At 35.4% G+C, this 16356-nt stretch overlaps 1 protein-coding gene across 1 annotated transcript; it reads left to right on the plus strand.

The window, feature by feature from the left end:
* Window positions 1–7131: 7131 nt before the first annotated feature.
* Window positions 7132–14799, plus strand: LOC148915019 (TMV resistance protein N-like). The gene is given in 11 exon segments (XM_089043378.1): window positions 7132–7628; window positions 9596–9608; window positions 10604–11077; window positions 11545–11549; window positions 11861–11878; window positions 11880–12294; window positions 12389–12461; window positions 12464–12660; window positions 12799–13689; window positions 13777–14458; window positions 14635–14799. Coding segments are annotated over 10 exon segments (3246 nt in total). The 3' UTR covers window positions 14440–14458; window positions 14635–14799.
* Window positions 14800–16356: the final 1557 nt, after the last annotated feature.

Consider the following 16356-nt stretch of genomic DNA (forward strand, 5'->3'; position numbering starts at 1 on the left):
CGACGTGGTTTCTTCAAAATAAACGGCATTAGATCAAGTGTTTGCGTCGTGGAATACTATATTTACGTCGGTTTTGGTAGAACTTTCGACATGGTTTTTCTTAGTTTTGACGACTTTTGTTTGAGCATTGTACATAGTTTTACCACGATCTCTTTAATGTAATAAGCATCATGTTTAAAGTGAACTTTTAACGACGGTTGTTTTTTCCGTCGATGTTTTAAAGACGGCGCTTTCTAAAAATATTCGTGCTACCTAAAATTTTCAGATTTGGCTCTTAGTTTTATACTTGTAACCCTGAACCCTAAAATTTTCAGATTTCGTGCAACATAACATTTCGCTCTCTCACTTCATCTCTAATTCAAAGTTGGGCTCTCCAGGCTCTGTCGAATCCAAGTAGGCCATAATCTGTGAGCTCTGCCAACCTGTAAGTACAAACCCTATCTTCCCCTTGTAAATTCATTGAATGATATTAGGTTGTTTTGTTAAAGGGTTTTAGATATATGTTTTGCAATCTATTAATAATGTTGTTGGAGGTATGGGTTCATGGATTTTTTGTTTAATGTTTTCTTGATCACTCTCTGTTATGTTGAATAGGGAATGGATTTAATTTTGTCGATCTTTTAATCAGTCTCTGTTATGTTGAATTGGGAATGGATTTATTGTTTTCATGCTTAATATATGTTGGTTTCATGCTTGGTTTCATGTATATGTTGTGTTCTTAATAGGGTTTTGGGATGTTGAAAATAAACTGGGATATCGACGCGTTTGTAGGCATACGACGACGGTTTTTTCATAAACTGTCGTTTGTATTACTTATACACGACGGTGTTCTTTAACTATGGTCGTGGTTATAATTAGACAACGTTTGTTGAAAATCCGTCATTTATATATGTCAAATACGTCTGTTTTTGTTTAAAAACCGTCGTATGTGTTGTATATTACTTGCTATTAGAACTTTATATAATCTGCTATAGTGATGGTCATTGCTTGTCTTTTCACTTTATTATATATAATAGGGTATAGTGTCGGAGATGGATAAGTCATGGATGCACTCGGATAGAAGATCGAAGGCATATGAGTTAAGGGTGGAAGCATTTTTGAACTTTTCTGTAGAAAATCTGCTAACTACAACACATATCCGTTGTCCATGTGTTAAATGTGTTAATTTGAAATTGTTTGGGGTTGGAATTATAAGGGATCACTTATACTTTAATGGAGTTGACCAAAGCTATAAGAATTGGACATTTCATGGAGAACCTTGGGAAGCAACTACTAATGCTAATAGAAATGTTGAAGAAGATGATGACCATAGTAGGTACAGTTTTGTGTCCTGAAGAAATAAAGATGGATGATAATGATTTTGGTAATTTTGGATCTGATCCTTATGAGTTTGCCAATGTGATTGGGGATGGAGATCAACCATTGTACCCTAGTTGTAGAAAGTACACGAAGTTATCGGCATTAGTGAAGTTGTATAATTTGAAGGCAAAACATGGGATGAGTGATGTCTGTTTTATAGAATTATTGATACTTCAAGGCGGTTTGCTTCCAGAAAGAAATACAGTACCGGCCTCTATGTATGAGGCAAAAAAGACTTTGTGTGCATTGGGGCTGAGTTATGAGAAAATGCACGCATGCCCCAATAATTGCATCTTGTATAGGAAGGAGTATGAGAATTCAACTAATTGTCCTACTTGTGGTATCTCAAGGTGGAAGGAAGGCAAAGATTCAATATTGGAAAAGGGGGTATTCTCCTCTAATTCCAAGGTTTAAAAGGATATTTCGATCACATGAGACAGCTAAGAGTTTGACTTGGCATGCTGCTAGAAAATCAATTGACGGTCAGATGTCTCATCCGATGGATTCCCCGTCTTGGAAACTTCTTGACGATAAATGGCCCGAGTTTGGTAATGAGCCGAGAAACTTGAGATTGGCTCTTTCATCTGATGGATTCAATCCCCACAGTTCTCTAAGTAGCAGATATAGTTGCTGGCCAGTTATCTTAGTTACATATAATCTCCCTCCATAGTTGTGCATGAAACGAAAGTTTATGATGTTGACCTTATTGATTTCCGGTCCTAAACAACCCGAAAATGATATAGACATCTACTTGGAGCCTTTGATTAATGATTTAAAATTTTTGTGGGATGGGATTAGAGGAGTGTATGATGGACATAATGGAGAATACTTTAAACTCAGAGCTGCATTAATGTGGACAATTAATGATTTCCCCACCTATGGAAACTTATCTGGTTGTGTTGTTAAAGGATATAAAGCTTGTCCAATATGCGGCGATGATACACCTAGTCATAGGTTGAAAAATGGCCACAAAATTTGTTACATTGGGTATAGAAAATGGTTACCAATCAATCATCCATATAGGAGGCAACGTGCAGCTTTTAATGGGAAACCTGAACATGGCACACCTCCCGAGCCATTAACCGGAGAAGAAGTGCTGCATATGGTTGAAGATGGTGACAGAGTTTGTTGGAAGAAGAAATTAATATTCTTTGATCTCGAGTTTTGGAAATACCTTCCTGTGAGGCATGTCCTAGATGTTATGCACATTGAGAAGAATGTTTGCGATAGTATCATTGGTACATTGCTGGAGATCCCTGGAAAAAATAAAGATGGAATTGCTGCTCGATTAGATTTATTGAACATGGAGGTCAAAACTGATTTGCAACCCGAGTATGGAGAAAGACGTACTCGTTTGCCTCCTGGGCCTTGGAATTTGTCAAGAGCAGAGAAGAGAGAGGTTTGCAATTCTTTCTATGATATGAAGGTCCCTGAAGGTTATTATTCAAATATAAGAAATCTTGTATCTTTACAAGATTCAAGACTTCTTGGCCTTAAATCACATGATTGCCATACCTTAATGCAAAAATTGCTCCCTGTAGCAATTCGTTCTGTTTTGGAGAAGCCTGCAAGGTATGCAATAACTCGTTTGTGCTTCTTCTTTAATGCTATATGTGCAAAGACTGTTGATGTTTCCAAGCTAGATAAGTTGGAAGAAGATGTAGTAGTTACTTTGTGTTTGCTTGAGAAGTACTTTCCCCCTTCATTCTTTGATATCATGGTTCATCTAGTAGCACATCTTGTTAGAGAAGTTCGTCTCAGGCCAGTATATTTTAGATGGATGTATCCGCTTGAAAGATATATGAAAGTGCTAAAGGGGTATGTTCAGAATCGTTTCGTCCCGAAGGTTGCATTGTTGAGCGGTATATAGCTGAAGAAGCTGTAAAGTTTTGTACCGAGCATTAATCTGATGTTAGTACAGTTGGAGTGCCTTCAAGCCAAAAGATGAGAGTTTCAAAGCCATTATCAGGTTGCACAGTGAGCGTAGTTGATCGGGACCTGTTGAATCAAGCACATCTATATGTCTTGGAGAATACAGAGGAAGTCCTACCTTATATCGAGTATGTATGAGTTTTATTCTTTAAGTTTCCATTTTAAATTATTTCTTATGTTTATCTTATATGTTTGGGATCGTAATGCTTGAATTTTTCATGTCATGTATGCAACATATGATCCACATCAAGACCGCTTATCCAAAATTTAGAAAGAGAACAAAGTGGCTGCAGGATAAGCACAATAGCACTTTCATTCAATTGCTACGCTTCAAGGTATATGTTATTGAATACCATATTGGACTTTTAATTTTATTCTTTCTATGTTAGATTGAATTATGTTATGATTAATTTGCAGATTCAAAGTGAACTTAATGAGGAAGACAATCATGGCGTATCAGAAAATTTAAGGTGGCTAGCAAGCTGGACCAAACATGGCAGTGCCATTATATAGGAGCTATCTTATTAAAGGTATTAAATTCAACATCAAGGCACAAGATGATGTGCGGACAACTCAAAATAGTGGAGTTTATTTACTTGCACATACCATGCAAGTTGCTAGTGCCAAGGATAAAAACCTAATTCTCTCAAATATGGGTTTCTATGGTGTCATTCAAGAAATTTGGGACCCTAACTACCAAAAGTTTTCATTATACAGGTTTTGGCCACAAAACAATCAATACAAAAATTACTGGTTCCACATTACAAACACGACGGTTTTGATAAAAATGTGAAAAACAAACGTCTGTTCTAATAAAAAACGACGTTTTGGAGCATTCAACGACCACAATATATTTACCGACGTCTTAAAGCAACGTAACAATGAAGAACCACAACGCTGTTGTGAAACAGTTATTCAGGATAACACGTCGAAGAAGCATAAAGAACCGCCATGTAATTCAAAATAACACGACTCCAATCCCATAATACCGACGTCTAAAATACGAGATATCTAACCTGAACGTTACAAAAGATGACGTCATCATAAATTTACCACGTCGCGTGTTCTTTCATAAACGAAGTGGAAAAGATGAATTCACGACGGTATTTGAAGTCCATTGGTAAATTTGTCGACGTTAAGATATATTTGGACGTCGTTCCTTTCAAAAAACAATGTTATATTGACATATCCACGTCTCTTTTCTTATGATAATGTCGTTAAAATTGCTTTACACGGCGAATTTCGGATAAACAACGCCGTCAAATATGAATTAGACGACGGTAAGTTTGTTAATGATGATGTATAAATTATGAAACACGACTGTCTTTTTCATGATAACGACGTTGTATATTGACGATAGCGTCGTCTTTATAAATTAATGTGTCGTAATTAATGATCCCAACATTTTTTCCACGTCGTTTATTTTCAGATCGTGTCGTTAAAATTATTTTACACGGCGGTGGAATGAGAAACGATGCCGTCTCAGAGTCATTAGACGACGTCTATATTTTAAAATATGACGTATAAATTCTGTAATACGGCTCTCATTTATTTGGAACCGACGTTGTTTATGTAGTTCAACGTCATCATTCATAGAAAAATCGAAGTGGAAAATTTATTTCACGACGATTGTTGGAAATGTAGTGACGTAGTAAGTGTCAATAACGTCATCTATTATGTATTTAAAGACGTCATATTTTTATTTATCGTGAAAGGTGTATTTAATGGCGTTGAGTTTTAGTTCTCGTCGTTGTATGTGTATCTTGCGGCCATGTTCTATTAATATATGTCATATGTTGCCTTTTTAACGACGTTTTTTTGTTAGAGTTGGTCGTCTATTCTCATCCTCGACTGTTTTTTTTATCTCTTTTTGCAGTACAAAGACGTCAGTTTTTATTTGTTGATGACGTTGTTTGTTTTAACAACGACGGGTATTTAGCGTTGTGGTTTGGTTAGGGAAAAGATATCGGTGAATTCCACGACCATTTGAAAACGTAATACACGACAGTGAATTCCCGTCGTCTTTTTCCTTTTTGTAGTAGTGAGAGGCCACATGAGAGGTGGCAGAGAAGCCACCCTGAAGGGTAACAACACAGCTAGAAGTTCAGAAGAGGAAGATGGGATATAAGAGAGCTGGTAGTTTTCATCTTACATATTTATCAAGCCAACAAGCCTATATACAACGGCAACTTTGAAATTTTAGGGGCCCTGTGCCAAAATAACAAGAGGGCCTCCTAAAATAAAGTTTTCAACCAAAAATTATGAAAAAGGTAAAACTCTATAATCAAAATCTTGTGATTATTAAATTACTAATTATCATTAAATTAAAAAATTAAAAAAAAATAAATAGGAATAAGAAAACCAATATTCAATAGGAATGGGAAAACTAACATTATTATTAGGCTAATATTATTATATGGGGCCCACCCTTTTCTAAGTCTATCTCAAAAGTCAATATTAATTTTATTAAACTAATAATATTATTAGGATATAGGCTACCCTAGTATCTTAATTAATATTAGGGAACTTCGCTATTATACCCAAAATAGGAACTGAAATTATTTAAAAAACAAGCCCTATATAGAAAACGCTTTTAAAAACACACCCAAAATCCATTCACTTCATAAGAAATGGTTGTTGAAGTTCTTATAAATTACATGATTACCACTGATTAACTTAAAAAAATCCCAACACAAAAAGCTCAACCAAAAAAAAAAAAAAAAACCAAAACAAGCCCAACCCAGATTTTTTAAAAAACCCAAACAATTTATTAAAAACAAATTCACAAAAACCAAGCAGGGGGCTCTTCATAGAACTACATTGTTAATAAATTTGTCAAAGAAATACATTGTTAATACACTATCATAGAACTGTCTTGTTAATACTCTATGATAGGAATACATTATTAAACAAAAATGAGGTCCATAACTTAAATAGTAACAAAAGATAAATAGATCATCAAAGCTTAAAATACATTCCTTAAATCAACTAAAATCCAAAGAGAAACACATAATTGAAGTAAAAGATCAAAAACCTTAAGTCCAAACCAAACGACGAAAATGGAGAGGAGACATAGACATTTGCACAACGACACCGACTTGACAATGGAGATGTCTATGTCTCCTCTCCATTGTCGGCTCTGAAATAGACATCTGCACCATCCGAAAAGTCCAAAGGGATAGATGATTTCAAAACAAGAAATGGAAGAACAAAAACTAAAAATCAGGGTTGAAGATGAAGATAAGAGACTGGAGCTCATGAAATGACCTACGCTATGGCTTCAACTCCAGATAAATGGATTAGAATTCCAATTTTATGTTAAAAGAGTAATAAAAGTATTTCATGTTATTAATTAAATTAAAAAATATGCAGTTGTCGATTTTTGAGTTTTTTTTTGTTGGTGTGTTTATAGTTTTTAAATAGTATAGTATTTCTTTATAAGACTATGTCGAAGATTGAGTATATAATTAAATTTGTATTAATATTAATTGTGGGGCCCTCATCAAAGTGAGACTTTTGATCTGTTGCTCACCTTGCTCCTGCTCAACGTCACCTTTGCCTATATATGGGAGAGTTCTAACCGACTTACCTTAGTCGGTCAGTTTATTATATTACAGCACTTTGATTATTTTATACTAAAGCATACTTCGATATCATGATATTTTGGATTCACTGACTTTGCTAGGTCAGTTTGCATTAATTTTAACATTTCTACTATTTTCTGCGTCGAAAAAGGGACTTCTTAAATGATCGAAACTTTTGGGATTACTTGCAGTGAATTTGATCCCAATCTTCAGGAAATTGCCACAGCTAAGTAATTAAGTTCGTTCCAGTGGCGATATGTACACACGAAGAACATCTACATTTTCTCCATCTACAACACCTCAATGGAAATATGATGTCTTTTTCAGTTTTAGAGGTGATGACACTCGGAAGGGCTTTACAGACCACTTATATGAAACATTGAGAGCTCAAGGAATCATAACTTTCAGGGATGAGCCTAAAATTTCGAAGGGAAAAGCTATTTCTCGAGAATTGACTGCTGCGATTGAAAGATCAAGGTTTGCGCTTATTGTCCTCTCACAAAATTATGCATCCTCAACATGGTGCTTGGATGAACTTCTACACATTCTTAAATTCATGGAAGCGAGAGAAGCAGTTCTACCAATTTTCTATCATGTTGATCCATCTCATGTACAAAAACAAACGGGGTGTTTTGAAAAAACCTTTACACAACTAGAAGAAAGATTTAGTTCGGATGACAAAACGAAGGTGCAAGAGTGGAGAGTTGCGTTGGCGAAAGTGGCAGATTTCTCTAGGTGGAAGGCTAAGGACTGGTATACATTTTATTTTTATTATTTTCCAAGGAAAGTTTCTTCAAAAGTTTGAAAAGAGTAGCCGTGTTTTTCTATGATGATTTATCTATATCTATATCTATATCTATATATAAAACAAAAAGCAGAGAATAGTGAAACATTCAAAATATCAAAAAAAAGCTTTTTGTTAATTCAAACATTAAAAATTGAAGGATTAGTAAAACAAGGATAATATGGATCCTATTTTTAAAATTTAAAATTATGAACAAAATTAGATAATGAGTCTTATTTTTATGGAACAGAACTAACCATTATCTTTTTTAATTCTAAAATAAAATAAAATAATTTAAAAACATACGCAAAGGGGCTTAGTATATAAAAGGCAGAAACATAGAATAATGGTAAAACATTCAAAAATCCAAAAAACACCCTTGATTAACTAAATTGCTAAAAGTTATATCCATTTAACATTCTAAGGGTAAAATGGTGAAATACTTATATAATATATATATATATATAAAGCAAAAGGTAGAGAATGGTAAAACATTTATAATACCAAAAAATGCCCTTGGTTAATGCTAATATTAAGAATTACAATTATTAATTAAATGAGTATAACATGGTAAATTCACACTTTTTCATATTAAAAAAAATCATAATTAAAAGAAAAATTAGATAATAGATCCTATTTTTATGGAACACAACTACTTATTATCTTTTTTAATTCTAAAATAAAATAAATTTTTATAAAAAGCCTCTTGCATATGCGGAAGCACGTGTGGAGAGGCTAGTTAAATAAAGATATTAAAACAAAATTCAAAATTTAAAACCGACTTACAATGTGGTAGTTACCTCCACCTCTGCCTTTTTTTCATTTGTTTTAGTTATTAAAACTAAAAATAGAAAATGCATGAAGATTACACATACATATTAATTATGAAAAATGTCTTAGACAACAAAAAATATGCATTAGTTACTCCACCTTTCTTGAGGACTTGATACCGTGTCTATAAGTATATCCATAATTAACTCCTTTTTCTAAATAAATTATTATTATAAGAAAAAAAAACAAAATGTTATTAATTATTTTTCATAATTAAAAGATTAAAATTAATAAAAGATATTAGCACATGTGTTAATTTCAAAAACATTAGCTACCACATAATGTGGTTAACTAAATGTGGTCAAATAATTTAGAGTGTCCAAATAAGATGACAATGAGGTGTTAGTTGGATTGGCCATCCCAAATGGTTATGGGTTTAAGCCATCACTGTACACGCATGTGTGTGAGTTTATCCCTTTTTCCTTCTTAACTTTGGCATAAAAAGAAAAAATGTCCAAATAGCATTAAGCCGGTACTTGTTGACTTCACATATCAATTTGGTCCATTTCGTTAGGTTCCATCAAAATTACTATTAAATTGATGACGTGGCATGTATATGCATATCCAATGAGATAATGCCACGTGAATCTAAATAGATAAAATTATTATTTTTTAAATAGTTTCACATTTAAAAATCTAAAAGATATTTAAAATTGGTTTTTTTAAGTTGAAGCCCTCTTCCTCTCGGCCCTAGGGATGGCAAAAATCCTCATGGGAGTGGGTCCCCGTTGGGTCCCCTAGCCTAACGAGGGGAGATTTTGAAGCCAAACGGAAAATGGATATCGGGTACGGGGATCTCTGAACTTGAAAAATCTCCGACGGGTATGGGGAAGGGATGATATTTTCATCCCCATCCCCGAACCTGACCCGAAAATATATATGTTTATAATAAAATAAATAAATATATAATTATAATATTTATGTTTAACATAAGTTAACCTCTCTCTCCTAATTCTTCCTAATCTTCTTTGGAATTTCATATTGATGTGATTTTGAATACTTGAGTTCAACTTTATAGTTAATTTGGATGTGTTGAATGATAATTTAATATAAAACTTAATGTTAAAATGTATGATAAATATTTTTTATGTAAAAAAAAAATTAGGGGTTTTGGGCAGGTATGGGGATAGTTCCTGACGGGAACGAGGACGGGATTCCCAAACCTATTAAAGGGGATGGGTTTGGGGACGGGGTGGGGATGGAGAGCGGGAGACGGAATGATATTGTTATACCCGCCCCAATCCGACCCGTTGCCATCTCTACTCTGCCCCTCTCTCTCCCCACTCTCTCCCCTGCTACCCTCTCTCTCTCTCTCTCTCTCTCTCTCTCTCTCTCTCTCTCCGTGTAACTCAGGTTTTTTTCTTGCCCACAACCCGATCGACCCCATCTTCACCCGCAACCTATGCCCAACCCCACCTTCTCTCTCTTTTTTTTCCTCTGTGGACTGCTTCTATCTGTGTCAAAAATTCCAAGAAAAGATACAGTTTTTCGATGGGTTTTAATTTTTTTATTTTAATCTCATTTGGGTTGCGATTGTTTCAATGGTTTCTGGCAGAGAGAGAGAGAGACACAGAGGAGGATGGGGAATGGGAGTGTTTTGTTGGATTACAAACTACTTCAGGAGAGGATGAGGGGGGTATGTGGGAATTTTTTTTTTTATTGAGATGGATTTTGGTGGAGTGAGAGACACAGCGGTGGAGAGAGAGAGAGAGAGAGAGAGAGCAAAGGGGGAGAGAGACGAGGGGCTCTGCAACTTAAAAAAAATGTTTTTTAGATTTTAAATGTGAAATTATTATTTAAAAAATATTTTTTATTTAGTTTCACTAATTATTACATATTTTCTAAAGTCACAGTGTTTGTCAGGTCGCTGCATAATCAACTTAAATCACTCAAACCCACCATACCATGCATTTCCTTCCAATTTTTTGTGATAAAATAATAGACAATTGACTAAGTAAACATCCTCTAAAGTTTCAATAAAAATTTCCAAGTTTTTCTCATAATTTCCGTGATATTTATTCAATTTTTATCGATATCGATATTTTCTCGATATTTCCATCGATATATCCGTGTTTTTGGACCACCGATATTTCCGAAACTCCTGATATTTTAGACCTTGGGTGGGATTGGTAAAACAACTATTGCCAGAGTTGTTCGTGAGAGAATCTCTCCTGAATTTGAATTGAGCATATTTCTTGAGAATGTCAGTGATAATGTTCAAAAAGGTGGTCTAATATCCCAACAAAGAGAAATTCTTTCAAGGATATCGATGAAAACGATTGACATATTTGATGTTCATGAAGGATCTACAATGATTAGAAGATTACTTCATCACAAAAAGGTTCTTCTCATTCTCGATGATGTGACGAACTCAGACCATTTAGATTATTTGGCTGGAAAGCAAGAGTGTTTTGGCTCTGGGAGTAGAGTTCTTATTACAACCAGAAATGAGCATTTGTTAGTTGAACATGGAGTGGAGAGAAGATTTCAACGTCTAGATCATGATGACGCTCTTAAGCTTTTTAGTTGGAAAGCCTTTGGAAAAGACCACACTGAAAAAAATTATATTGATTTGTCTAGCTGTGTTGTGAGCAATGTTTTCAAAGGCGAGGCGTATAGGCGAGGCGTTTTTAGTAGCGCTATGCGAGGCGCAAGCCTTGAAGCATTGAGGCGTAAGCCTTTTGAACATTAATTTATTTTAATAAGAATTTTTTTTAATAATACAATACAATTAAATTGTACAACTAATTTTTATTGAACCATAACAATCTTTTAAATATAATAAAATATTTGGTAAGGATAGAAATTAAGGTTGTACTATACAATATGTATATATAATTCCATGTGTTAATATAATTCCATGTGTTAATATATTAACTTAGAAAACAAAAAAAACAAAAAAAGTAAGTAGAAAACGGCTGGAAATAGAAAAGGCAGGAATATTGGATGAAGGGAAGCCGTTTCACTTGCAAGAGGTTTATTTTTCTATTTCCAAATGGGGCAAAAAAAAAAGGGGAATAAAAGAAAACCTTGCGTGGTTTATTTTCAAAGCAGTCCAAGTGAAGCGCGTCGTTTCACTTTAAGTTTTTTTAAACACTTCAATCGAAAGCGACGTTTCGTTAGAAAAACCTAAAAAAGTCATCTTCCTCGCGTTATGTCTTCTCGCAGAGCCGCCGAACTTGGAGAAACTGAAAATTTCTTCCGTTTGAGTGTCCAGATCTCGCGCCTTGCTCCGCCTTGCAACGCCTTCTCACGCCTTCCTAGCGCTAAGCGTGCAACTCGCGAAACAGCTGACCGCCTCCGCGTTTTCCGCCGCCTCGCTCGAGCGCGTTCCGACGAAAAGCATGCCTTTGAAAACACTGGTTGTGAGTTATGCCGATGGTCTTCCACGCTCTTAAAGTTTTGGGGAGTTTTTTGCGTGGAAGACATGTAACTGCTTTGAACAGTGCGTTGGGTAAACTAAGGGATCTTTGTAACACAGTTTGGGGGACACTTCAAATAAGTTACAATGATCTAGATGACAAGGAGAAGAAAATTTTCCTAGACATTGTGTGTTTCTTTAACGGGGAGAAAAAAGATCGAGTTATAGAAATCCTAGACAGTTGCGGCTTTTGTGCAAGTATTGGAATAGATGTCATCATTGAGAAATCTCTGTTAACTAATTCATATGGCACTCTATGGATGCATCGATTGCTCCAAGAGATGGGTCGTGAAATAGTCAATCGAGAGTGTCTTGATGAGCCAGGAAATCGCAGCAGGTTGTGGTGCCATGAAGAGGCCAAGCATGTGTTGAGCAAAAATACAGTAAAGGGACTCTTAGTTTACGAATGAGTTTAGTTCTTTTCATATGTTAGTTATATATGAGTTTCACTATTCTTTATCCGTGCATGTTTGATAGGGAACAGATGCAGTAGAAAGTATAACCATGGACAAAACTGGGCCAGTGGTGCACGGGGATGCTAAATGCTTTCAAGGATGAAGAAACTGAGACTTCTCAATCTCGCTAATGTGAACCTCTCTAATGATCTTGAATATCTCTCTGATAATTTACGAAGTCTTGAATGGGCTGGGTATCCTTCAAAATATTTCCCGTCACATTTCAACCCAGAGAAACTACTAGAACTTAACATGTGCCATAGTCACATTGAATATTTTTGGACGGGTGTTAAGGTATCTTATTGCTGCTTAATCTTCTATTACCCTTAAACATCGAAGCTTTTTTTTATTTTTATTTTTATTTTATATGTTCTTACTTGACAGCCTTCCATAGAATTTGAAGACAATTTTTTTTCTGTGTTCTTTTGACAGATTTTATACAATTTGAAAGTCATTAAGCTCAGCCACTCATTGAATCTTGTCAACACCCCAGACTTTAGAGGCTTTCCAAATCTTGAGTATCTGATTCTGGAAGGTTGTATACGATTGTATAAGGTCGACCCATCCCTTGGAATGCTTGAAAGAATTACTCATGTAAACTTGAAGGATTGCAAAAGTCTTGTGCATCTTCCAAGAAGTGTGTATGGCTTAAAATCTGTCAAAGTTCTTAATCTCTCTGGCTGCTCAAAGCTCGAAAAGTTGCCCAATGAGTTGGGCAATGCAGAGTGTTTGGAGGAGCTTGATGTGAGTGGAACTGCCATAAGACAACTGCCTTCCTCCATTGTTCGGTTGAAAAGCCTCACAGTATTAAACTTTCGTGGATGTAAAGGACCATCACCTAAATTTTGGAATTTGCTCTCCCTTTTTCACCTATTTCTCTCCCTTTTTCAGCGATTTCTAATAAGAAGTCGTGTTCCCACGCCTTTGTTGCTGCCTTCTCTATCTGGTTTGGTTTCCTTAAAAAAACTTACTCTAAGTGATTGCAATCTCTTGGAAGTCCCTAATGACCTTAGCTGCTTGTCCTCATTAACCGACCTAGATCTCAGTAGAGACCAGTTTGTTAGCCTACCCAACGGCATCTCTCTACTTTCTAGACTTCTATTTTTTAACTTGGAGTATTGCGAGAGGCTTCAAGAATTGCCAGAGGTTCCACAAACAGTAATAGCAGTTGTTGATAACTGTATTTCATTAGAAAGAATTGCCAGAGGTTCCACAGAAAGGTGCAAGTTGCTGTTACGGGCACAATGTATCAACTGCTTCAAATTTGCTGAGATGCACAATTTTAGGAGTTTGGTATTTACATTACTGGAACAATACGTTGGGGTCTCTCTCGCGCTCTCTATCTCATTCACACGCTAAATAATATGTTGGCTTCTTAAGTGTTTTGACGTTGTTTTTTTTATGATGCAGGAAGTCCCTATTACTCAAGACGTATTTCAATTTGTTGTTCCTGGAAATGAAATTCCCGAGTGGTTCAATCATAAATCTGCTGAATATATATACAATGAGGAGGAGTGGTTCAATCCTCAAAGTGTGGAGTATCCATTAAGTGTGCAGCTATGTCCAGGTTGGTTTACTGAAAAATGGATGGGATTCGCGGTGTGCATTGCTTTTGCAATCCAGGAACGATCACCTAATTGCGACCATGCTCTTAAGTATCCTAGATTTGATTACAATTATACACATATTATTACTTGCAAAGTGGACATCAATGGAAAGGAGATGACAGCACGTAGGCGTCCATTTGTGTTTCTCAATGCAGAGTTGGGCCAAGCTGTGTCTGATCACCTTTGGGTACTCTTTTTTCCTCGTCACTTTCCTCAGTTGTGGAAGGGTATCAGCGATCAGGTTAAATTGCCTTCTGGCACAGAGTGGTGGCAAGGTATATTTGGTCAGATTACATTTTCAATTATGGCCAGAGTTGGCCATGGAGTAATAGTGAAGCAGTGTGCAGCTCGTCTGGTGTACGAGGGAGACTTGGAAGAGCTTGACCCAAGATTTAGCCGCCGGACCCGAAGCAATGTCACCATTTCTGAGGTGGATTCAGAATTCCCCTCTTATACAAACAAGTAGGAGCTAGTGGATGCAAGTGGTACCATTGATAACCCTTTTCATATAAGGTCAATAAAATCTGTTCTATGTGGAATTCATCAATCAAATTACAAAATTACATTTTCATAACACTTTCAGTTGCGTAATCTTGGCTGTTTTTTTCCCTCTTTGTCTTAGTTTTTCTCTCATGGCTTGCTTTACTTCATTTGTATGTAGGGATAAAATTGTTGATTTTCAACAGATGAATGGAATGGAACCACAACAGCAATGAGAGCCAACACAACTAGGACAACAAGAGTAATGATCCTTCCTCCCAATGCAAGTGGCCTCATTATGTACTTTCTTAGTACGTTGTTTCGAAGCACCGAGTATTAAGGAAATGAAAAATTACAATAAAAGAATTTAAACATTATGTGACTATGATGCATCTTATGTATAAAAACTATTAATAATTATGTTTTCAATAATAGTGGTTACCATGTCTCATTACTTCAACATTATATTAGACCTCTTAAATTGAAATATTTTTCTTTTAGACGTGGGCTTAGCCAAGTTGGCTAGAGCGGATGTGCTCCTCCACTTTGCACCTGAGTTCAAATCTCCCTTCCCGTAGTTTAGATTAGATTAAAGTAGAATAATATCGTTTTTATAAAGAATATTGAAATATCTTCTTAAAACGCAACTTATTAATTTGTTCATTAGTGTTTGATCCATAGAAGAAACAACATATTATTGTTGTTGATACACTAATAAAACACTTTATCAATACGAGTGATAAACTATTAAAACTCTTCACCAAGTCTCGCAATTTTATTTTTATTTTTTATACAGAAAAGATGGTATTTAATTAAATTCATAGGAACGTTATAAGAACTAACATGTTAATGATGACTTCGTTAAAATCTTCCTGGAGAAACCAAGTGGGGCAAAACCCCAGGGTCAACACAGTTTTTACTTTTTTTTTTTCTTTCTAGCAAACACCTCATAAGGAATAAGGTCTCACATTCCACAAAATTCTCCGAATTTGACAATATATTCCTTTAACTTTTTCTTCTATTTTCAGTTGAGTTATTGATGATCATTTCTATTTTCAGTTAGCTTATCAAACAGTACTATACTGTTTGATAAGTTACATTTCCTATCACTTACCCTTTGTACACTGATCCGGATGACCAGCCTGAGTGAGCCCCAGAAAAAAAAAGCCATATTGTCCCAATACTTAGTATTTTTTCCTAAATATATACATATTAAAAAAAACACCAATAGCCAAAAAAAAAACTGCCTGGTGTCCTCTGATTCATTGGCTGATATTCCAGCGCCCACTATCGTTCTTTTCAACATTAATTGAACCAATGAAAACATTGACTGGAGGAACCAAGGTGGTTGGTGTGAGTGGTTCGGCACTCTCATTCCTTAAGAGAAGGTTAGGGGTTCGACCCCTGCTCTCAGATGGAGTCACCACTTTAAAGCATTTTACCCCTTACGGGCCAACCTGGTGTGAGTGGGGATTAGTCTGGGTTGTGGTTAAGGCTTAAAGGTGCTACCCATAATTGAAGCCCATCTAGAACCACCTCGTGGTCCAGACCAAAAAAAACATTGATTGGAGGAACAATGAACATATAATTTGGGAACAAACAAAGAATTTCCTAATGTTCAATCTGTACAGCGCATGTAAACCTTTTATTCATAATGAACCACCGTATGCCTCTAGCACAAATATGCATCATGAACCAATAGACACAACACCTCAAAAAAAACAAAACAAAAAACAAAAAAAAACAAAACAAAAAAAAAAATTTAATTTTTTTTTTTTTTCCACAGGTTAGATAATGAATCCACCAAAAACGTTCTGGCTTAGTACAATAAAACACTGATTCATATAATATTTTGTTTAGTTAACGTGCAACGAATTGTCTTCTTTATTGCTCAAGTCACACC

This window comes from Prunus mume, linkage group LG8 (genome assembly GCF_029339155.1).
Source record: "Prunus mume cultivar Tortuosa linkage group LG8, ASM2933915v1, whole genome shotgun sequence".
Taxonomy (NCBI): Eukaryota; Viridiplantae; Streptophyta; class Magnoliopsida; order Rosales; family Rosaceae; genus Prunus; species Prunus mume.